This window comes from Momordica charantia (assembly GCF_013281855.1).
Source record: "Momordica charantia cultivar OHB3-1 chromosome 11 unlocalized genomic scaffold, Mcharantia_2.0 BLBB01000011.1, whole genome shotgun sequence".
In the NCBI taxonomy this organism is placed as follows: domain Eukaryota; kingdom Viridiplantae; phylum Streptophyta; class Magnoliopsida; order Cucurbitales; family Cucurbitaceae; genus Momordica; species Momordica charantia.
The window spans coordinates 19550149-19572903 of NW_028275159.1; the positions used below are offsets into that span (position 1 = coordinate 19550149).

General features: G+C 35.4%; 1 protein-coding gene and 2 long non-coding RNA genes across 10 annotated transcripts; 2 read left to right on the forward strand and 1 right to left on the reverse strand.

Annotated features, from left to right (window-relative positions):
- Nucleotides 1–853: 853 nt before the first annotated feature.
- On the forward strand, nt 854–9723 carry LOC148208268 (AP-3 complex subunit sigma-like). Of its 6 annotated transcripts, none has more exons than XM_088119857.1 (10): nt 854–1074; nt 2119–2280; nt 2623–2683; nt 7129–7338; nt 7417–7459; nt 7592–7653; nt 7954–8050; nt 8490–8560; nt 9334–9425; nt 9515–9723. In XM_088119857.1, the coding sequence occupies exons 4-10, from the start codon at nt 7270–7272 to the stop codon at nt 9576–9578; spliced, it is 498 nt and encodes a 165-aa protein (XP_087975983.1). In that variant the 5' UTR covers nt 854–1074; nt 2119–2280; nt 2623–2683; nt 7129–7269; the 3' UTR covers nt 9579–9723. The 6 variants fall into 6 exon arrangements, with proteins under 6 accessions (XP_087975983.1, XP_087975985.1, XP_087975981.1 ...); XM_088119859.1 differs by having other exon boundaries at nt 7160–7338; XM_088119855.1 differs by lacking the exon at nt 2623–2683.
- A 1966-nt stretch (nt 9724–11689) lies between these two features.
- Nucleotides 11690–17410, forward strand: LOC148208269 (uncharacterized). The gene is made up of 3 exons (XR_015789012.1): nt 11690–11828; nt 12371–16743; nt 16866–17410. It is a non-coding gene; the product is annotated as an uncharacterized LOC148208269 (long non-coding RNA).
- Nucleotides 17411–17599: 189 nt separating this feature from the next.
- Nucleotides 17600–21465, reverse strand: LOC148208270 (uncharacterized). 3 transcript variants are annotated; one of them, XR_015789010.1, is made up of 6 exons: nt 21164–21464; nt 19874–19960; nt 18603–18752; nt 18106–18176; nt 17896–17989; nt 17600–17810 (listed from the first exon to the last, which is right to left on the reverse strand). It is a non-coding gene; the product is annotated as an uncharacterized LOC148208270 (long non-coding RNA). The 3 variants fall into 3 exon arrangements; XR_015789011.1 differs by having other exon boundaries at nt 17600–17992; nt 21164–21465; XR_015789009.1 differs by having other exon boundaries at nt 17600–17989; nt 21164–21462.
- Between the last annotated feature and the right edge of the window lie 1290 nt (nt 21466–22755).

The window sequence follows — 22755 nt, forward strand, 5'->3', positions numbered from 1 at the left end:
TGTGTACTGAACTTTTATTAATGGATTTGAAATTAGTTTATATTGAAGTTAATTTTTATTATAATGCGGTAGATGAATCTAGTGTACTGAATTTTTATTAATTAACTTGTGGTACATGAATTTAGTTCACAATTCAACCAGCAGTAGAAGACTAAGAAAAATTTCAAAAAAAAAAAAAAATCAAGACAAATCGCATCTGGTATAAAAAAATTAAAATGAATATATATAATTTTTTTTTCTGGGTCAAAACTTGTACATAGAGAACTCGTGTACAATGTACACGATTTACCCGGTACGCGAGTTCCCTCAAATCGTATAGAATGTACATGTTTTTCAGATCAATTGGTACATTGTAATTCGTATATGTTGTTCACGAGTTTTGACTTTGACCCTAACCATCCTAGTTTTATCTTTGGGATGTATCCTATTTTAGATTTATATTATTTTATTTACTTTTTTTTATTTTAGTTTGTAATCCACCTTAAATTTGTAATTTAATAAATTACATTATTTATGGAATTGCCCGTTTAAGTCTAGTGGTGATTTGATATGATTTTAGAGCAGAAAATCTTAAATTGAATCCTATTGAACATAGGCTATCACATTAACAATTTGTGAGTGTGTGAATAGGTTTTACCAGAGGTGTTCAAAAAACCACATCTGACGAACCCAACCCAACTTCGAGTTGGGTTCAATTAATTACCAGTTCGGGTTGGGTTGTGAAATTTCCAACCCGACCAAGTCGGGTCGGGTCTCAAGTTCAACACTCGACCTGGTGATATCTTTATATATATATATTATATAATTTTTAAAATTATAAATATATAATAATATTTTTATCTATAATCCTAACCCGTGATTGTTGGTTTTTTAACTTTGAATCTTCACTTTCACTCGACCTCTCTCTCAAAGCCTCAATCCTCCGTATTATTCTCTCGCTCAAACTCCCCGTCGCCACCGGCCTTTGCAGCTTCCGTCGCCGCTCGCTGCACTAGCTTCCGTCGCCACTTGTCTTCGCCTGTCGCAGCCCGTCGTCGCCGTCGTAGCCCACCATCGCCGTCGCAGTAGCTTCAGGTCAAAATTTCTCTGATCTAAATCAATTCGTAAATGGGTTGGGTTTATACCATCCATGGGTGTGGGGAGAGATTGGTGGGTTGGGTGGTTCCAGCTTGTATCGTCTCTGTAATCGGCAAGGTAATCCTTTTCTCGTCAATTAGGGAACAAGAAAATAGGGCTCGATATGGGAATTAGGACTGACTAAGGAGATGTTAGATTATGTTGGTCTACTGCTTTATTTTATTTTATTTTTTTATCTTTTTGGATTTTTGAGCCATCGTGGTATTAAAGATATAAAATGATTTTAGTTTATCTTAACCTAACAACCTCATCTTCTAATTTTAGTTGTGATTTGATATGGTTTTTGAGTAGAAGATCTTAAATTCAGTTCCAATTGGAAAGTGTTTGCTTAGTTTGTTTGGGTTGGGTTCCCTCTACCCCAGCCCTTAGGCTGTTCCTCTCTCTCTCTCTTTTTTTTTTTTGTCTGTATGAATGTTTCTTATCTAAAAAAAACCAATAACCTTGTGGGAGTTCAAAAGATTACATAAATTTCATGCCCATGCTCGCTAATCTACGGCTTTGGTGATGTGTACTTCCAATTTTCATTTCCAATTACAGTTTTTCGTATGCATACATACATACAAGCGAATAGACAATAAATGCGGCTGCCTTTTTAATGTTACCATTTCTATCTCTTGCATTTCCAACATATATACGATTTGTCAATTATCAGTAGACTAAGTACTTCCCAAATTCCATCTTAATAGGTAAGCAGTTGATTTCCCAAATCCAATCTATGGCTTTGCTTTTTCTCTACTAGAAAAAGCAATAAAACCTGATTTTAGATAGGGTAAACATTGTCAATCCAAGAGTCTTGCAACTCTTCTTGCCTTAAATTACATATTTTGTTTTGTTTGTTTTTTTCCTTTTCTAAAAAGAGGAAACTATTTAAGAACTTTTATGTGCTCAAATTATTGTGTTTAAAACTACAGAGTAATGGGGTTTAACTTTTAACTGTTAACCTAATTAACAAATATCAAAATATTGTTTTTGTTTGAATAGAAAAACTTTACCGATTCTTGTCTCCCTCACGGGCCGACTTTGGGGTCTCAATTCTAAAGCAAAGGCTTCAGACTCTTCGTGCACTTAATCTCACTCTCTTGGACGGCGAGACTTCTCTCGATTTTCTCTCTCCCTCAATCTCACTCACTCTGCTAGTTCAAGGTTGGTTTCAGCTTAAATCTGTTATTTTTAAGGTTTTATGATTGGTGCGATTAATTGTTTCTTTTCTTTTCTTTTTGTTTTTTTTGATCTTGCCCAATCTGTCTGTCTCTTATAGTTCCATAATGCTCTTCGAATGTAAAATATCAAGAATTAATTAGGACTATTTTCTTTTAGCTCCAGTATGTAATGATGATTCAATTGTTCCCGTCGCAGTTTTGTTTATTACTAATGTACATTTTAGTTAATCTACTGTTTATCACTTTATTCTTTCATGAGCATGGTGATTTTTGCAAATGGGAGTTATAAATTTATTTATTTATTTTTTTGAATGTCACTATGTAGATGAGTGTCAGCTGTAGACTTTCATTCCGATAAGAGTTATCTCTTTTGATGATGTTACCTGGTACATAAGCATATTACATTTGTAGTTTCTATTAATGATCTTCAGACGTTGATTTCTCCATATTTATTGTACTTTTGTATTTCGATGAGTTTCAATTTTCTGGGGTTTGTGTTTCAATCTTAATATTGAAGCTTCAGCTACCATATCATCTCTCGATCATGTATTTAAAGTTTTATATATTAAAAGTGCATCTAAAGTTTACCTAACTTATGTGTTTTTCCCACCATTGTGTTCCCCATATTTGTTATAATTTTGTGTTTCATTGAGCTTGAAGCTTTATCTACCACAATCTTTGAAGTGAGTTTAAAATATTTATTTGTTTACTTGTGTTTTGGGGATTTGGTGGGGCAATTTGGCTATTTGAGGGGTTTTAATGGGTTTTATAGCAGACGGGCTTGTGGAGCATTCATGGGTGGGGAGAGAGATTGATGCAGCTTAGAAAGGGAAATATTATTGATAAGATTCTGACTTCAAAGATACAACAAAGGCCTTTAAATAGGCAAAACAAGCAAAGCTCACGGTAACTACAAGTCTACAAGTTACCAAGGAGTAAACTAACTAATAGAACTAAAAGACTTTAAGATAACTAGAAAGCCTTAAGCCCTAAAGGAACTTATATATGATGAGTTACATCAATTAACCTCCCCCTAAAATTAAACTCGCCCTCGAGTTAATCAGCTAACATGAAAGTATCCGGTGCAGAATAAGGATGAATGTCTGGAACATTGAAAATAGGACTTATGTTGAAATATGAGGGGAGTTCTATTTTATAAGCATTAGGCTCGTATTTCTTGAAGACTTCAAAGGGTCTGAACTTCTTCTTCTGCAACTTATGGCAGAACCAGTTGGGAGGTGACCTTTGGAGAGATGGATCATAACAAGGTCTCCTTCTTTGAAGTCTTGAGCATGGCGTTTTGTGTCAGCCTTCCTTTTGTAGTTAGAATTAGCCTTCTTAATGTGATCCTGAACTTCTTGATGTAGTTGTTTAATCCTCTTCGCCATTTGAGCAGCTTCCATACTAAAATCAACAGAAGAAGGGATATTAGCCAAGTCAACAGTTAATCGAGGAAGTTTAGTATAAACTATCTCAAATGGTGACTTGCCTGTGGTTCTATTCTGCATGTGGTTGAAGGCAAATTCGGCCTGTGCAAGAGTTGAATCCCATTGCTTTGGTCTGTCACTACAAAGGCAGCGTATAAGGTTGCCAAGTGTCCTCTTAGTCACCTCCGTTTGCCCATCAGTTTGGGGTGATTCTTTGTACTATATTTAAGAGATGTGTCAAACTTCTTCCATAGTGTTTTCCAAAATTGACTTAGGAATTTGACATCCCCATCCGAAACAGTTGACTTTGTTATGTGCCATGAAGACGAACAATTTCTTTAAAGAAGTTGTTTGCCACATAGACAGCATCCGAGGTTTTCTTGCATGCTAAAAAGTGTGCCATCTTGCTGAAACAGTCAACCACAACCAAGACAGAATCAAAGCCAAGGGTAATCCCAAGATGAAATCCATAGATAAATCCTCCCGTATAGTTTCGGGAGTGGGAAGGGGAGTATATAGTCCTGTATTGAGCTTGGTGCCTTTTGTTTGACGAACAAAGCATTTAGAAACATAGATGACCACATATTTTCTTAATTGAGGCCAGTAGAAACGGGTAGCCACAAGGTGGATGGTTTTATCACGACCAAAATCAAAATGTCCAGCCAACCCCCCCAAATGCAAGTCCTTAATTAGGGCTGTTCTTAAAGATGTGCCGGGAATGCAAAGTTGATCTCCTTTAAAGAGATAACCATTCAGTAAATGAAAATCCCCTGAATTACTGTTGTCATTGCATTTTCCAAGCATCATTGAAATCTGGATCGTTTGCATAAGAGGATGGGAAGTTAGAAAAAACTATAATTTCACCTTGCAATAGAGTTAATAATGTTCCCGTTCGACTAAGTGCATCTGCTGCCTTGAAAGTCCCATCCTTATATTTGATGACAAAGTCAAACTGTTGCAAAAATGATAGCCATCTCGCGTGCATTCTGCTAATGTTCTTTTGAGTTTGAAGAAACTTAAGAGAGAAATGATCAGTAAATTAAATAAATTCATTACACAGTAAGTAGTGTTCCCATTGTTTGAGTGCGCAGACAACGACATATAACTCTTGCTCATATGTACTACAATTTTGGCGAGATGGGCTTAATTTTTCACTAAAATACTCTATAGGGTACCGGTTTTGGGATACGACAGCCCCAATTCCTAGTTCGGATGCATCTACAGCTACCTCAAAAGGTTGGGTAAAGTCAGGGAGGTGAAGGACTGGACTTTGTGTGAGTTTCTCTTCGAGGATTTTGAAACTATTGGTTTGGGCAGTGTCCCAGTGGAAGTTTCCTTTCTTAAGGCAATCTGTTAAGGGACTAGCTAAGGTGCTAAAGTTTTTTATGAATTTTCAATAAAAGGAGGCTATCCCTAGAAAATATTGTATATCTTTGATAGTTTGTGGTTGGGGCCATTCCAATATAGCTTTGAGTCTGGAAGGATCCATTCGAATGCCATCAGCACTAATAATGAAACCTAAGAAGGAGATTTCAGTAACTAAGAAGACGCATTTTTTTAGATTTATCACAAGTTGGTGCTCATGTAAAGTAGTGAATAGTAGGTTAAGATGTTCTAGATGATCCTCCCTATTCTTGCTATACACCAAGATATCATCGAAGTAAACAACAGTAAATTTATTGAGAAAATGGAGAAGTACTTGATTCATCAAATGCATAAAAGTGCTGGGGGCATTATAGATCGAATGACATAATCAACCATTCAAACAAACCTTCGTTGGTCTTAGAAGCAGTCTTGCACTTGTCCCCTGGTCTTATGAAAATTTGATGGTATCCGCTACGTAAATCTACTTTAGAGAAGATTTACAGAAGAAGTGAGCTCTGCCCAATTGGTCTAGCAAGTCATTAATCCGAGGTATAGGGAATCTGTATTTGACAATAATCTTATTAATTACCCTACTATTGACACACATCCTTCAAGAACCATCTTTTTTGGGAGTAAGTAGGGCAGGGACCGCACACAGCTTAGACTCAGCTGAATATGCCCTTTTTCAAGAAGCTGCGTGATGCAATCATGGAGGATCTTATACTCTGCGGGGCTCATTCCTTAATGAGGTAGATTTGGGAATGTGGCACTCGGGATTAAGTCAATGTGACATTGTATGTTGCGTAGGGGAGGTAAGGAGTTTTGGAGTTTGAACAATTGTGGAAATTTGTAAAGGATGTTTTGTATAGGTTGTGGGGTGTCTGCCATGGACAGATTCTCTAAGCTGATTTATTTGATGACCAGACCTGGAATAGGCTCTGTTTGATGGATTAAAAGCTGTTTCCCGCTGTAGATATGGAATAGATGACCTTTATCAATGCCTTTAGAGGATGTTGGGTTGTTTAAAGGTAAAAGGACCACAGTTTTTCCCATCCAAGAAAACTTGTATGTGTTTTCTAGTCGTTTAAGCTTGAATATCGTATTGCCAATATCTTCCCAAAAGAATATGGCATACATCCATATCCAAGATACATGTGATTTGATCTTTGTAACTATTCCCAATAGAAAGGGAACTGTACATATGGTATTGACCAATGCCTCTCCTCCTTTCCTAATCTAACTTACTTTGTAAGAAGTAGGGTGAGGAGAGACTTTGAGATTCAACGTTGCTGTCACTAGCTTGCTAGATACCACATTTTCAGTATTCCCACTATCTATTATTATGTTGCAAACTTTCCCATTTACAGTACATCTCGTGCGAACCAAAGAATGCCTTTGGGGAATCGGGTTTGTTTTTGGTGTAAGAAGGATTCATTCCAAGACACATGTTACCTGTTCACCTTCATCCGGCTCTAGATAAGCGACCACTTCATCCGATTCTTGGTCACAAGTTGGACAATACATGTTTGCTTCCTTTTCCTATCTCCATTGTTTTCCCTTTCGAACTGTAGTTCAAAAGTTGATTTTATATTATGATTGTCATCGGCAACAATTAGTCTGCAAACTTCGTTGCATTTAAAAAACATAGGCTTAGTGAAGTAAAGCACAGGCTCAGTGCATTTAACAAATTAACGCACAAAGAATTGAAGTATTTATTTATTTTTTTTTTCAGGAGGTTGTGGCTTATTAATTGATTTGTCAATGTTTCAATTGAAGTATTCATATTTTTTCTTTATACTGGACAACTAGTAAGAACTCTGTTAGATGTAAACAAAGATTAAAACAAAATCATCAGTTTATTTTATAGAAGGATAAGAGTTTGGCTAAATTCATGAAACAAAAACGACACTTTTGTAGGTTATTTCTATACTGCAAATCCTTCTTATATTCAAGTCCATAGCCATTTTTAGCCACTTGCACTTTTTCCATAAAATAATATTACTGGAGCTTAAGCCACTTGCATATATTTATCTATAAAGCAATATGAGCTCATCAAGAAGTTAGCCTTAGGGGGCATGTGAGCGTGATACAAGCAGTAAATCGTATGTGCAAGTGCTGTAATCGAGACGATATAAATCGGGCATGCGAGCACCGTAATCAGTTGGATTGTTCGGACCACCATGATACGGGCAGTAATAGTGATGAATACTCAGGGCAAGCCTCGTTTTGCTAAGTTCTATGATTTTCAGGTCCTTTTTTGCGAATTTCGTTTCGTGTTTTCCTATTGCTTTTTTCATTACCGTCTAATTTTGAGTTCTTGAATTCAGCCTGTAGAGAAGCAGCAGGATCTCATTCGCAGCGTCTACGGAGGTTGGCAATTTTGTCTTTCGATTATATTTTTGTAATTTACTAAAATAATCAGGAGTATTTCCACTATTGCAGCTATGGTTTCTTTAACCTTAATTTCTATTTTGCTTTCTTCTTCTTTTCGGTTTGGAAAAGTACTCTCCAGTCGAGCTGAAAACGTCAGCAATTTCGTGGAGGCCGAGTCCATCTTTGGTTCGGTAATTTTTTGTTGATCGCATAATTCATTGTCCAATAATTTCCTTCTGGTCATTACTGTGTATAGGATGTATTGTATTTACAAATCTATGATTCTCGGAGAAGCTAGATATTTGTCGAAATGAATATCTATTTGGCATTATTTAACCAATTATAATATATTTACAGAATGGCCTTTGTTATTAGTGGACTTGTTAGTGCTAATGCCAGATAAATTTAGTTCTATGTCGCTTGCTGTGCAGAAGTCTCTTTAACTTTGCCTTCAATGAACCACGAGGATTGTACTTTTCTTTTTGCTGCAGGACTCTCGTCTTGTATACAAACACTTTGCAACCCTTTATTTCGTGTTTGTATTTAACGGCTCTGAGAATGAGCTTGCCATGCTTGACCTGATTCAAGGTGCGTCCAACTGTCTTGGATTGGTGACCACTGAATCAATCTTGATCTAAATATTATTTACATGTAAAACTACACGTTACCTATGCTGTGAGTTTAGTACTTGATTCCTCAAGTTTTTAAACTCGATGTTATCATGTTATGTTTTGATGTTTTTTAGTTCATAATTACAAGAAGTGTTTAGAGAAGCAATTGATACAAAGAATAATGAAACGTGGGCTTAGAATTCTCTTACTTAAGATACCTAAATAATTGCCCAGACTCCAAGAAGTATGTTTTTCATTAAAGTTTCATGAATCAAGTCATATATTTGAATGTAGCTGAATCTGGATCTTATCTTTACAAGTTTTTCATTTCAAGTTTCTAGTAGGATGACGTGATTAGTATTGTAATCTTGTGTTACTCTTTAATTGACTTCTCATTTTAAGTCCTGCTGCTTCAGTTTTTGTAGAAACATTGGACAAGTGTTTCAAAAATGTATGTGAGCTTGACTTAGTGTACAATTATAGCAAGGTTTGCTCTCTCTCTCACACAAATACTATACAGTCTTCTCACACACAAGTTTGCTTTTGAAATGGCCTAAAGCTAAGGGTGTACACGGTTTGGGTTGGGTTGAGGGGGTTTTTTGGACCAACCCGGGTTGGTAGGTTTAGTGACCTGATAGAATCAAATTAATTGAGCAACACAACCCAACCCAGCCCTTGTATTTTTTGGTTGGGTTGGGTTGAGTTGGGTTGTTGCTCCTTTTTTATTTTTTTATATAGATCGAGATTAATAAAACGAAACGAGAGATTAGAAGAAGAAAATTTTGACAAAAAAAAAAAGGTGAATAAGTGTGTTTGGCTCCTCTTACAGCAAAAGATAAAAAAGGGAAGAATCGTTGTGAGAGAAGAGATGAAAGAGATGAGGTGAGGGTTGAGGAATATGGAGAGTCAGAGACGAGGGATTGTCGGAGAAGATTGTGGTGCTGGCGGTGAGACGAACAAGAGGGGGAGGGCATGCGAGATGGGGCATGGGAGGGAGATGAGAGAAGGGAGGGGGTTGTCCAGGTTGTTTGGATTTCTAAAATATCCAACCCCCGAACCGAAATTTCGGATTTCTAAAAAACCAACCCAATCCAAACTGAAATTTTTTAAAACCCAACCCAACACTTATGGTTTGGGGGTTGTCCAGATTGTTTGGGTTACCGAGTTTCTTTAACACCCCTACCTAATGCACTCCGTTGATTACATGACTGTCAATGCATTCTTCTCAACATTTAAATTTGAAATAAAACTTCCATGCAGATGCATACTATTTTGGATGAAATCATTTCTGGTGGCCAAGTGCTAGAGACTAGTTCTTCTGAAGTGATGAAGGCAGTTGAAGAAATATCGAAGTGCTCTCTCTCATCCAAGAAAATGTTTATTGTTTTGTGTGGTTTTAAGTATTTTAATACATGTTGATGTTATTGCACTGGCATTGCAGGTTAGAGACAAACTCAAATGCTATCAACTTCGTCTCCAAAACGGTCTCGGGTTGGCGGGGTTGAGTTTGTTGGTTTAAGCGAGCTCGTTAAACAATTTGGAATGTATTCTTTTGATGCCTCGTCTTCAAATTTTCTCTTGATCCGTTGATTTTAATTGATTACTTGGATTGACAAGTCACCATTTATCTTATTTGAAGACACATTTTGACATGTTTTCCAAATAAATAATTTGTAATATAATCATTTGAATTTTTTTCTTAAATAATTATTTTTTAAAAATAAATGACAAAACTATGGTAGGTTTCAAAGTAATTACATAAATACGGTACATAAATCGCAGGGGTGACCTGCGATTTGACTAAAGTCGCAGTCGTTGGTCGCGATTAATGGCGAAATCGCGGTCATTGACCGCGATTTCACTAAAGTTGCAGCCATTGACTGCGACTGCTCCCTGATGTGGTTCCACTAGAACCATGGCTTTGCTAACGGGTCTTTTGTTCTTTTTTTTGTTTTTTTTTATTTTGAGTTTGGCTGCGACTCCCTTTTGTTTTTTCCAGAATTTGGAAGTGCAGCCACTCCAGTTTGGATTTTTTTTTATTTGGAAGTTTCCTTTGTTTGTTTTCCCTCTTTTATTATCTTTTATTATATTGAATTTTGAAATCAGGCACTTCCTTTGTTCTTTCTTTTTTTTTTAATATATATTTTTTTCAATTTAGAAGTGGCAGCCCCACTTCCCATCAATATCCTTTTGTTCTTTTTATTTATTTATTTATTTTAAATTTTATTTTAAAAAATCACAATTTAAGAAGACTAAATTGTATAATATGAATTTTCTCCATATTCGAAAAATAGATTATGAATTAGCTATAACATGATGGACAGCTTATGCAATAATTTAAAACAAAATAATTATAAAACAAACAAAACCCTAATCATCCATACCCCAAATTCATGTAGTTTATACCTTGATTTTTATGTTTTTATTAATTTAATATTTTTTTATCGATTTAATTTATATTAAATTTAAATGTTATTATAGAACATACGAAGATGAAGTACAAAAAGCTTAATGACATTTTAATCATCGAATTGGTTTTGATCTAATTTTAAACTTTCAGACTTTAACATTTTAATCAAAATTTAAAATATAATAACAAAAATAATAAAAAATTTAATCACATCTTAATTAAATTTCGTAATATTAATAAAATAACAATATATAAATTAAAATATGAATAAAATAAAATAAATAAATAAATAAGGGGAAGTTGCGTACAAAAAGTCGCGTACAATGTACGCAACTTCCGCCTAGTCACTTGCCACGTTAAATATACACGTTTGCATAAAAATCCCAGACATTGTACGCGAGTTTTGACTTTTATTTTGACCTAACCTATTTTTGTCAATAGTTTTGAAAACCTAACCTATATTTGATTTTATTTATTTAAATTACATTTATTTTGTAGTTATTTTTAAACTACCTTTATTTTTGTAATTTATTTTTAAAACTACATAATTTTAAAACTTTGTCCTAATCATTTACCATTTGATGACATAATAATCCAATCCCAATTCAACCACATACTTCAAGCACAAAAATTAGGTTTAAAAAAAATTGTTACGAACCAAAATGCACGGTTTAGAGATGATATGTTGTGCCATGTATGGTAATCGGCTACGACACGTATGTAGAGACGATCTAGTAGCAGATGATTTATTGAAGTTTTATTAGTAGAATAAGTTTGAGGGTAGTATTCTTTTGAAAATGAATTTCAAAATTAACAATATTAAAAAAAACCACCTCTTATCTCCCCCTTCTATTTCACAATGAGAAAAAAAAAATTAAAACTTTAAAAAAAAATTTAAAAAAAAAGATGAAAAAGAATGAGAGGTTACTTGTATTGAGCCAAGAAACCAATGGGTAGGGGTGTTAAAAAAACCCAGTGACCCGACCAACCTAACCTAATTTGAAAGGGTTGGGTTGGGTTATGAATTTTTTCAGTTTGGCTTGGGTTGATTTTGTTTAGAATCGAAAATTCGGTTTGGTTCATAGGTTAGACCAATTTGATCAATTCAACCCAAACCGAACTGAACATTAAATTAAAAAAAAAAACAATATATATGTAACAAAAACTAGGGTTTCTTTTACTTTAGCCGACTCCTTCTCCCCCCATCCCCCATCCCCCATGCGCCTCCCTCCCTCCCATCTCCCTCCCCTGTCTCTCTCAATCTCCCTCTTCCTCTTCTCACCTCTCTCAATCTCACTCATCTCTCTCCTTCGGCCTATTTGCTTCCCCTTCGTGAACGCTACAGGTACTTCTCCTATCTCTCTGTTTCTATCTTGTTTTTAACCATTACTTTTGTTGTTTTGAGAGATCAGTCCCCTAAACTCACAAAATTTGGTGCGATTTTCACGTTTCTTTTGCTGTCGTTTCATCTTAGGTTTTCAATCCTTCATTAATTTTCCCCCCTTTCACTTAATCCTCTGTGTTCTATGTTACTGTTGCGATTTTTTCCGTTACAACTCTTGTTGGAACTCGAGAACCTAACCCGAAAAATATAGGGTTGGGTTGGGTTGGTTATCAAATTCGGTTCTATCGGGTTCACAAACTAACCAACCTGAAAATTCGAGTTGGTCCAAAAAAGTCCCTTAACTCGATCCAACCCAACCCATAAACACCTCTACCAGTAGGAGTGTTTGAAATGGATCATGTGCAAATGATGTATAATCTAGACATGGGAAGTAACATGCACATACATAGCTCCTGCTAATCAATTTTGTTGTCTATGTTGCGATGATAGTCAACATTCATTTGAATATTGTCCATCTAAGGCTTCAATTTTTTATTATCTAGGTCAGCAAGGGAACCAACAAGATTTCAACTCATTCAATTTTATACAACCAAGATTGGAGGGATCATTCAAATTTCTTGTGGGGAGAGCATAAACTATATTTCATTCGTATGAGCATGTATTTCCACTAGAATTCCTGTCACAACCTCAACAAGAGTAACAAGAGTGTGAACAACCATGGATGCCAGAGCAAACACAATCATTTAGAATTTCTAGCCTTGAAGAGATGATGATAGATTATATGGCTAGAAATGATGAAGCATTACACAAGCTGCAAACATTACAAGAAAAAATACTTTTCTCGACGCTGAATTACTTCTCCCAACGAAAAATTTTTCATCTGGAAAATCATCGTCCAAACCGCGTTGAGAGAAGTCATTCTCGACATTTTTTAGAAAACGTCGGGAAAAGTCCATTTCTACCAACGTTTCGAAAACTTCGGGAGAAGTGGACTTTTCTCGACATTTTCAAAATGTCGGAAGAAGTGGAATTTTCCCAATGTTTTCAAAACATCGAAAGAAGTGGACTTTTATCGACTTTTTCAAAATGTCTGAAGAAGTGAACTTCCACAACATTTTCTAAACATCGAGAGAAGTTTTTTATTGAATAAAATAAATAACGAGCGTCGCTAGATCTCGCCGTCGTGATAGTGGATCTCGTCATGGACGTCATCTTAGTCTAATCTCACCGTCATGAACGTGGATCTTTGTCGGATCTCGCCGCTGTGGATGTCGTTCTTTGTCGGATCTTGCCATCATGAACGTGGATCTCGCCATGGACATGTCTCTTTGTCAGATCTCACCCTCGTGGACGTGGATCTTTGTCGGATTTCACTGCCAAAACGTGGATTTCGCCATGGACATGGAACGCTGTCGGATCTCATCGTTAGGCTTGCCTTGGACGTGGATCTCACCATCCGGGATACTAGGCTCGTCGTGGATCTTGTCGTTCGGGATGTTAGACTCACCGTGGATCTCGTCACCGGAGACGCTAGGCCCGCCTTGGGATCTTGCCATGGGAGATGCTTGGGTTCACCGTGGACATTTCCGTTCGTGGATATGTGAGAGTTAAGGGAGGGAGTTCAAAAAGAGAGAGGAAGAGAGGGAGAAAGTTGGGGAAAATAAATAAAGAGAGGGAGAAAGTTAATAAAGAGAAGGAGAAAGAGAGAGATTGGGAAAAAAGAAAGAGGAAGTGAGTAAAAGGGGGGGGGGGGTGAAGTAGGAGTAAAAAGAGGAAAAAACAGGGAAAAAGAGGCGGGCGAATGAAATTTTTAAAAAATATCAGGCTTTTCTTGACGATTTCAAGAAGTGTTGGGAGAAGTTGACTTTTCCTACGTTTTATTAATACCGTCTGGAAACGGACCTTTCTCGATGTTTTTTGAATAACGTCGAAAAAAAAACAGACGGAAAGAGAGGGACAAAAAGATAAAAAAGAGAGGGAAAAAGAGGCGGGCGAATGAAATTTTTAAAAAAATATTGGAACTTTTCCTGACGTTTTCAAAAAGAATTGGGAAAAGCAAACTTTTCTCAAAGTTTTTTTAAAACCGTCGCCAAAAGTAAATTTTTTCTACGTTTTTTCAATAATGTCGAAAAAAACAGGAAAAAAAGATAAAAAGAGAGAGAAAAAGAGGCAGACGAATGATAATTAAAAAAAATATCGAACTTTTCCTGACAATTTTAAAAAGTGCCGAGAAAGTTGACTATCCCGACATTTTTTGAATAACGTCGGGAGAATTAAAATTTCCCTTATTTAGAAATCGAGAAAAAGTTTAGTTAGTCCCAACGTTTTTTAGAAAATGTCGAGAAAAGTTTGACTTTTTCCGACATTTTATCACAACCGTTGGGAATAGTCAAAGTTTTCCGGACGTTATTCATAAAACCGTTGGGGAAAGTAAACTTTTTCTGACGTTCTATTCAAACTGTCGAAAAGGTTGACTTTTTTAGATGCATCAGGAGAAGTGATTTTTTTCGACATTTATTCTGCATCGGGAAAAAAAACGTAAGAAAACCCAAGTTTCTTGTAGTGAAATCCAAATGGAGTAGATGGTCAATGAGTTGAGGAATAATACACAGGAAGCGTTGCCTAACAATATGAAAGAACAAAGTGAGACAATCAGTGTATGGAGAGCGAGCTTGAATATGACGAACTTGAGCTCCCAGTAGACAATGATGATCCACCAACATTTGAAGTGATAAACGAGGTACGGAAGAATATGGAAGTTGAACCCGAAAAACAAGTAGAGGTAATTGAGCATGAGGTTACAATGGACCTAACTCTATTACCTCTCAATATTGAACCACTTTTTCCTTTCCATCGACATTCTTTGGAGACAAATCAATACATAAAGAAAGGAGAGCTGACCAAACCTTTTCAAGGATCTAGTAGAGGAAGAAATAGGAGAAGATGAGATAGGTTCAGATGAAGGGTTCTACGTTGCACCTCAAATTCCACTTTTCAAAAACCAATGCATAGAAGTAAGTCACCTACCCCTTGAGCTGGACTTTCAAGCATATTGTGCTTTGAAGAAGCGGAACTACGATATAGTAGTAGCAGAAGAGAGATCAAGTGAGCTTGAGGAAATGAGTGAAAGTTGAAAGTCTCAAATGTTCTTTAAAGTAAAATCAATAGGAGGGAAGTTTGTATATCATTATCATGCTTGTTTACTTTTCAGCCTTTTTATGTCCGGAACGTTTTAATAATTTTAATTTCTTAATACAAGATTGAAGTTATCAAGAAAATAAGCAAGGTGAAGCAAGGTTGCTATAGTTAAATGAGTTGGATGAGTTTCGTCAGTTTTCTTATGAGAATGCTAAGATGTATAAAGAACAAACCAAAAAATAACATGAAGAAAATGATGGCTAAGAATTTGGAACTTGGAAACTCAGGATTGCTATTCAATTCTCGATTAAGATTATCTCTAGGTAAGCTTAAGTCTAGATGGTCTTGCCCATTTCTAGTTGAACGTGTTTATCCATATGGAGCTGTGGATTTAAGAGATTTGGAAGGTAATAATTTTAAACTAAATGGGAATCGAGTGAAGAAATACTTTGGTGGGCATATTGATAGAGGCAAAACCTTTGTATTATTGAAATATCCACGAGAAAACAGTGAGAACAGTCACTCTGTCGGTGTTAAGGACATTTTTATTTAAAATATTTTTTGTCTTATTTTTGCGAAATTTTTATACTTTTTTATGCTTTTTTGTGTAGATTTCAAATCAAAATTTTGTTTTTGCAGGATCAAGATCTTAGCCACTTCAAAATTGCGCCAGACGCAATTTAAGAAAAACAAAATTATGGAGATTTTCGAATTTAAATCAAGGATTTTTGTGGACTTGTTTTGGGTTACGTTTAATGGGCTTTCGACGATTTGAAAACAAAAAGGCCCCATTGTTAAAACCCTAGACGTTTTAAATGAAAAACAAAAACAGAAAAACCTTAATCCTCTTCTCTCATCTGCATTTTTCATCTCCCAAAAATCCTCAACTTGTTTTCAAATCTCTCATCAAATCTTCAAGAATCCCAAAAATCTCTCACGCCCCTCTCATTTTCGGCCAAGTTATGTTACGATTGAGGAAGTTTTTCGTTTGTTTTTAAGAAAAGTGCCGAGAATCTATGGAAGACTCCTCCTCCAAGCCGACAAATAGAAGGTGAAGAAGAAAGTGATGCTACCCCCATCTACTCCTCCCGATATGATCCCTCTTGAACCCCCTTATATCTCTAATGAAAGGTTAATTTTTGATCCTACGGCACAAAGAAAGAAACTAGAGGAGGCTTTAAGAATGAACCCTAGAAAGAACCTATCTATAAGTAATGAAAGTTCTGAAAAAATGACTTTAAAACCTCATATTGCTAAGGTTAATGAAGGAGACCATAGTGAAAAAAATTTTAGAAGAATTTAGTAAGGTCTACCTTAGAAAAAATCAATCTGTGGGTGATAAAGGTTCTGATTTAGAAGAAAGAATTGGTAGCATTAATGAAAGTATTGTCGTTGAGAATAAGAAAAGGGAAATTAGGAATAAAGAGAATAAGAAAATTTGTGCCTAAGATATCATAACTAAATGAAAAATGGCAAAGATTTATGGATAATTCAAGAAGATTGAGTGGAGAAATTCAATTAGCATTAGATGATATGAATAATCGCCATAGGTTGGATTTCCCTCAAAACAACCCTGTTTCCAATTCTTTAGAGTTGTCTATCCCTCCCCCTCCTTCCATTACTGTTGCTATGGGTGTAGAAGGTTAAGAACATGTTGTTGGTGATTTCGAGCACGACACAAAACTATATGAGTACTCAGATTCGGCCATGGTTGAAATTCATTGCCAAATTACGCCTGACGCAATTTTGGAGAGCATTCCACTGACCACTCTACAAGGTATTTTGTCTCCCAATTTTCCAGATCTTATTTTGACTAAAAAGCCTTTAGTTTTTGATGATTTAGAACAGGAAAAGACTAGATATTTAAAATTCCTGAAATTTTGGTGGCTTTAAATGAAGCAACATGAGAAAATCCACTCGAGGAAGATAGGGAAGCTCAAGAAAGACTGAATTTTGATGGAGAAGATGGAGATCTTGGAGATTTACCTCAAGAAATCCATGAGTACACTAACAAAATTGACTTTTAATGACAAGTATTGCCCGTCATTAAAAGAAAACAATGACGATCACTGATCGACATCTATGCATGTCCTTGTTTCTTTTTCAATGACGGACAATTTTAATGACGGGCAATGCCCGTCATATGAAAGGATAACCATGACGGATAATGATCGACATCTTTATTAGTGTCCTTGTTTCTTTTCATTTTCCATGGTGGTTGTCGCCCGTCATTTTATGTACGTCATCGTTTGTACATCATTGTCTGTGCGTCATCGTTTGTATGTCAATAATATTTCAATATTTCAATAAAAATGACTTCATTTTTGCACAGTTAAGGTATTTTTTAAGATAAAGATGTCCATTCTATTCGAACCTCGTAAATTTACAACCCCACCACTCCATCTGCAAGTAGATAAAACTTCCAAGGATGTTGCATTTACAGTATCCATACTTATACAATTTCTTTCACAAATGGTCTCTTCTCTAAGAATTTGAGAGCAAAGGCTTGTATAGGGAGAGGTTTGCTTCAAAATAAAATTTTGAAAGACTAAGAAATTCATCTCAATCTCAATAACCATGAAAGTAAAAAAGACTAGCATGATTCCTTACCAATTCTAGTCAACAAGTACATATTGGATCTAATAAGATGCTTCATATAATAATAATTGGTTTTTGGATGAACTTCATCTTTGAGGTAAGATCTCATAATGTTATATCCATTAAGAGACTCAAAAGTTCGAAGGTAGTTCTTACATTATTTGCTATGAGATTTGTTGTTTCGATCTCTTCCTGCAGCTTCCAATCCAAGTTCTCCAACCTCTTTGTCAGATGCTTCCTTGTTGACTATGGTTTAAAATTAAAATACTGATCAACTCTAAACTAGCTTTTTAGTTTAAGGTCATTACACAATGTCTAACCAGTCACTTACAGCCAAAGCTTCATGCACATGTTCCATGTTGTTTCGAGACAGCATTTGCCATGTTTTGCTTCGTCACAAGCATTATGTCAGAAAATGAACATCCCTGCTAGAGAGTAGTAAGAAAATTTATAAGCAAACCCAGGCAAGCTACAAAAATATGTTTATACAAAACACTTAATAGTGTGTCTTGCAAAGTTAAAATTTTCCAGAAGGTTTTACCTTCCACCACATGTAACAATATCTCATTACTCCAATTGCAGCTGCTGGTACCAAGTAAGAAAAATAGTTCCCTGAAAGAAGAAAAGATAAACAAGGCAGCGGAAATATGAACTCCGTGAGTCAAATGTGTTATCCTATTTGAGGAAAAAAACAATCAGATGATTTTGGAGGGACATCATAAGAAGCATTAATCGTATTTTGTAACTAATGACTTGAACGTAATGCAGAGAACTCAATTAAGAAAATCCTAGGATAATCTACTGTTTGTCTTACGAAATTTAATGTGAAATCACATAAATAAAATCAATGCCAATAACTCACAGCATAAGTAAATCATTATAAACCAAGAGCACTTGAAATATACTTATGGGAAAAATAAATAAACCAACAAATGCTAAATATACCTACTAATATACTCACAAAACACAATCCATAATAAAAATAGTTAAGAGAAGATGTCGAAGAATATATAGAATTTGATTTCTTGAAAATCTCACCTTTAACCATAAAGGAGAAAATTAGTCAAGTCGTGGAAGTAAAAGCTTGAGTGTTTGAGCCTGAAAACTCTTTCACAATTTGCATGATGCTCTTTTTCTGATTTAATTTGTTTCTTCGTTTTGTCACTAAGCTTCAACACGATTTATTACCTAAATAGATTAGAGAATTAGCAAATGCTCTAACAAACATTCAGCTGCATTATCATAATGGCTATAACAAAAGGCTATGGAAAAGGTTATTTGTTATAGGCTAAACACACAAAATAGTACTGATGGAATTATTTTGCACCATTTTTCAGGAAAGAAATCCCACCAAGAAGAAATGTTAAAGCCAAGATGACAAAAAAAATAAAAGTTACCGGGGAAAAGAACACACAAAACCACAAATATGATGAATGACATGTATTCTAAAAATGAGATCACGCAAAACCACAAGAATCTCATACTATATGTTCGATCTTGCAAGAAAGAAAGCAATAAAATTATTATTTTTAAAAATACTGAAAAAGACATCCTACTCTTCTAGCTTTCTTTTACATTAATGATATTTCACTCCTTTCTTACCTTACTTGGATGACCAATGCAGGCCTTCCAACATATGTAAAATACATATGATATATTCCTATTAAATTCGAAAGAAGCTGTTACAATTGAAGAAACGATGCAAAGAAACGATCAAATGGAATTGAAGCAAAAGAGTGCAAACATGCATCAAAGAATATCAAGTTATTATAGAAGTGAATTCCCAAATTTTTGCGAAACACTCAAATAAAGAGTAATAACAACTTCATCTTGCATTAAATAGTTAAAAGTTATATTATTCAAGTAGCTGTAAGAATATAAGTACACAACCCTGTAAAACTGGAGGAAGCTAGTAGTTAAAAAGATTATCGGACAATGAAAATTCATCTTCATTACTAGCATAAGAGTTGAAAGCCTACCACGACTACCCTTCCTCTCATGTACCATCCCTCTATGTATCTTAAGCGAAGATGTACATTGCCTTCTATGTCCTTTGAAAGATGTCATAAGGGGTGTGGTAGGCCTTTTAGCTTGCCCCATTCAAACTATTGATTGTTCTTCAACTCAACAATGAAATCTGCTAATTTTTTACTATCATACACTAATCAATATTTACTTATAAAATTCTTCATTTTTATTTTTGGTGGACACTCTAATTACACAACTCAGTAACTAATTCGCATAGAATGACATAATAATTAGGAAATAAAAAAGGAAAACTCAAGAATTAAAAGAATGTGGAAGCTTACCACGTCAAAATGCAAGTTTTGCATAGGTTGGAAAAGTCACATGATTTATTGAACAAAGCTTGATAGGAAAGGCAAGGAACCATAAACCTACAATATAAAGAAATGTTCAATAAGTATTCTAATTTAATGAATAAGATAAATTCAACACAAAAGAGGTTCTTAGCACGATCCATTTTATTGTACATTCAAGGAAAAAATATTTGACATAAATTTACAGTCATATGTGTCCAACTATTTGGTAGCTGAAAATTCAGAAGAACCATGTGAGTAGTCATTATCTACACTTTCTCCCATGGGCCATGTAAATACTTACATTATAGAATTACAACTTAAATCTTCTCCTCACTTAAGACATGCACCCTCAAGTGATTGTTGTTATAAGCTGAATGAGATAACAGTAGTCTTGAGCTTGAGTTGTAGGTGTGTGTGGCCATGCTAATTTAATTTTGGACCTGACGGGTATTTATATATATATATATAACAAAATTTCACAACTAAATTAATTATTAAAATTAATGGCGCAAATAAAAATTCCCTAAAACTGTCTAATTATCAACTGGGTCAAAATTATACTTAAAAAAAAGGTCAAAATTATAGGCTAAAACTATAGGCTTATAGGCTTATTCTTACACTACTAGATACAATAGCATGGAGAAGAAAGAAAAAAAGGTAAGGGCAGCAATGAATGGTCACATAAGTAAAAAACAGGGGAGAATACCTTGGATTAAGGAAATTCATATTGAAATTACAGTATATTCCTATAATTGATCAATACGTTGTGAATAAACGACAAGAGAAAATCTATCAAATCAAATCAGCTAAGTTGTCTTTTTAAATAACAGATTTTACCATGATTTTAGGAATGTTAATGAACTGAGATTATAAGACTAACACCTGCATGGTAGATGACAACAAAGCAATTGATAAATATTTTTTGATGGAATAACACCTTCATTTCCTCCATGCTTCCACTGAAATCACATAATGGAAGGGGAAACTAAAATGCTTTAATGTAAGGAGAAACTAAAATTTTTACATAACAACAGTATTAGCTAGAGAACATATGAGAAAACCATGCCACAAGTAAACGCAAGCAAAAAAGAATACTGTAATTATTAGAATGACAAATCAATGGTATCATAAACTTCTTGAAAACAAAATTAGACCTAGTGAAGTCTTAGGAAAGTGAAGATAGAATAAATACATTCATGAGATAGAAGCCCCATCGGTGTCATGAGTTTCCCCAATTTTGACCTAATTTAGAAATTTGGAGGAAGGAAACAACAATACCTCGCAAAAGCTATACTTCGTCGAAACTCGAATTAGAAGGAGATGAAGCACCAAGCAGCAGGTCTTTTAATTTGTTTATTTCGATCAATAGGGAATGACAATTGGTGATCGATAAGGATTGAGATAGAACAAGCATCTTAAAAGTACTTTGCGAGGTGGAGTGGGTTGCACAAGAAAGAAATAAGGGTAGAAAGAAATACAAAGTTGAGAAATGATGATGGGAAGACCTAGAGAAATGCGGAATCCAAAAAATTTAAGCGGTAATGAAAATATGGAAATCCCGCTTTTTTGGCGAAAATTTTAAGAGCACTTTCAATGTCGATCAATAACTGAAATTAAAATTGTTAAAACAATGTCGGTTTTAAATGATCATTGAAAGCTAAATTTTTTCCCTTTTAAAATTTAAGCGCATTTTTCCTCCTTCCGTCATTGTTTTCGCCATCCATTATTGTTTCGTCCGTGTTTTTATTTTTGACTGACATTAAAAGCCAGATTTGTTGTAGTGGTAAGAGTGTGAGGAAGAAGAAGAAAACAACGATATCTCCTAGTTTGAAGTGCGAATACGTACTCTAGTGCATGAATCACAACAAGATGAATAGAAGACCCCTATTCAAGTGCAAAAAGAAGCATCCGACCCTAAGGATGTCCCAAATGAACCCATGGAGGAATCATCTTCCTCTTCTTCAAAAGGTAAGATCCCTTCTTTTTCGAGTTTGAATGTTTCTGACCCAAACTTTGTTGTTGTTGCAGAGAACTGAGAGGAAGAGGTGTGCTTGGCCGAAGTGGTGAAGAAAGCAAAGAAAAAGAAAACTCTAACCCAAATTGCGCCTGATGCAATTTCGAGACCTCGCACCCGAGCTGCTGTAGCACGTTTGGCCGTGCAAAAAGAAGTTGAGGCTGGTCCATCTAAAAAAGCCAAGAGTCTTAGGTTGCTTGGAGAGGTAGAATAGCATCTTGAAGAGGCCAATGAAGATGGGTCCACTACTACCGAGCCACAACCATCAAAAGTCAAAAGGGTGAGGTTGAAAGTGGAAAAACCCAACTTCACAGCCAGTGGTATCTTAGTTGAAAAGGGTTTGATGATGGGCCAGAGTCTATACCAGAATATGTCAAGCCATGGCTTGTGGAGAATGGTTGGGAGATGTTGTTTGCCCCACCTACGCGTGTGTCAGAGGCCTTAGTGAAAGAATTTTATGCTGCTATCCACCCAGACCGAGGAGATGCCGTTAGAGTAAGGGGTAAAGTGGTAAGATTTTCTCATTCGATTATTAATACTCAATATGGATTGTCGGATGTATTTGATTAAGTAGGTAATGAAGTTTTGGTGCATTCGATGGACTAACAATTGGAGGAGGCACGTTGGATTGTTGCTCATTCATTTTTCTAGCATGTTGAATGTTTTAGATCTATTGTTGTGTTTTTTTGCTTGAGGATAAGGGAATGGCTAAGTTTGGGGGTATGTTAGGGTTGATTTTTTACTGCATAAATGTGTGTCGGTAGGCCTGTTTGACTATAAAAATGAACCCTTTCACATCATTATTAGCTCAAAAGGTTTACATATTCTTAAAGTAGAACATGCATATAACATTTCT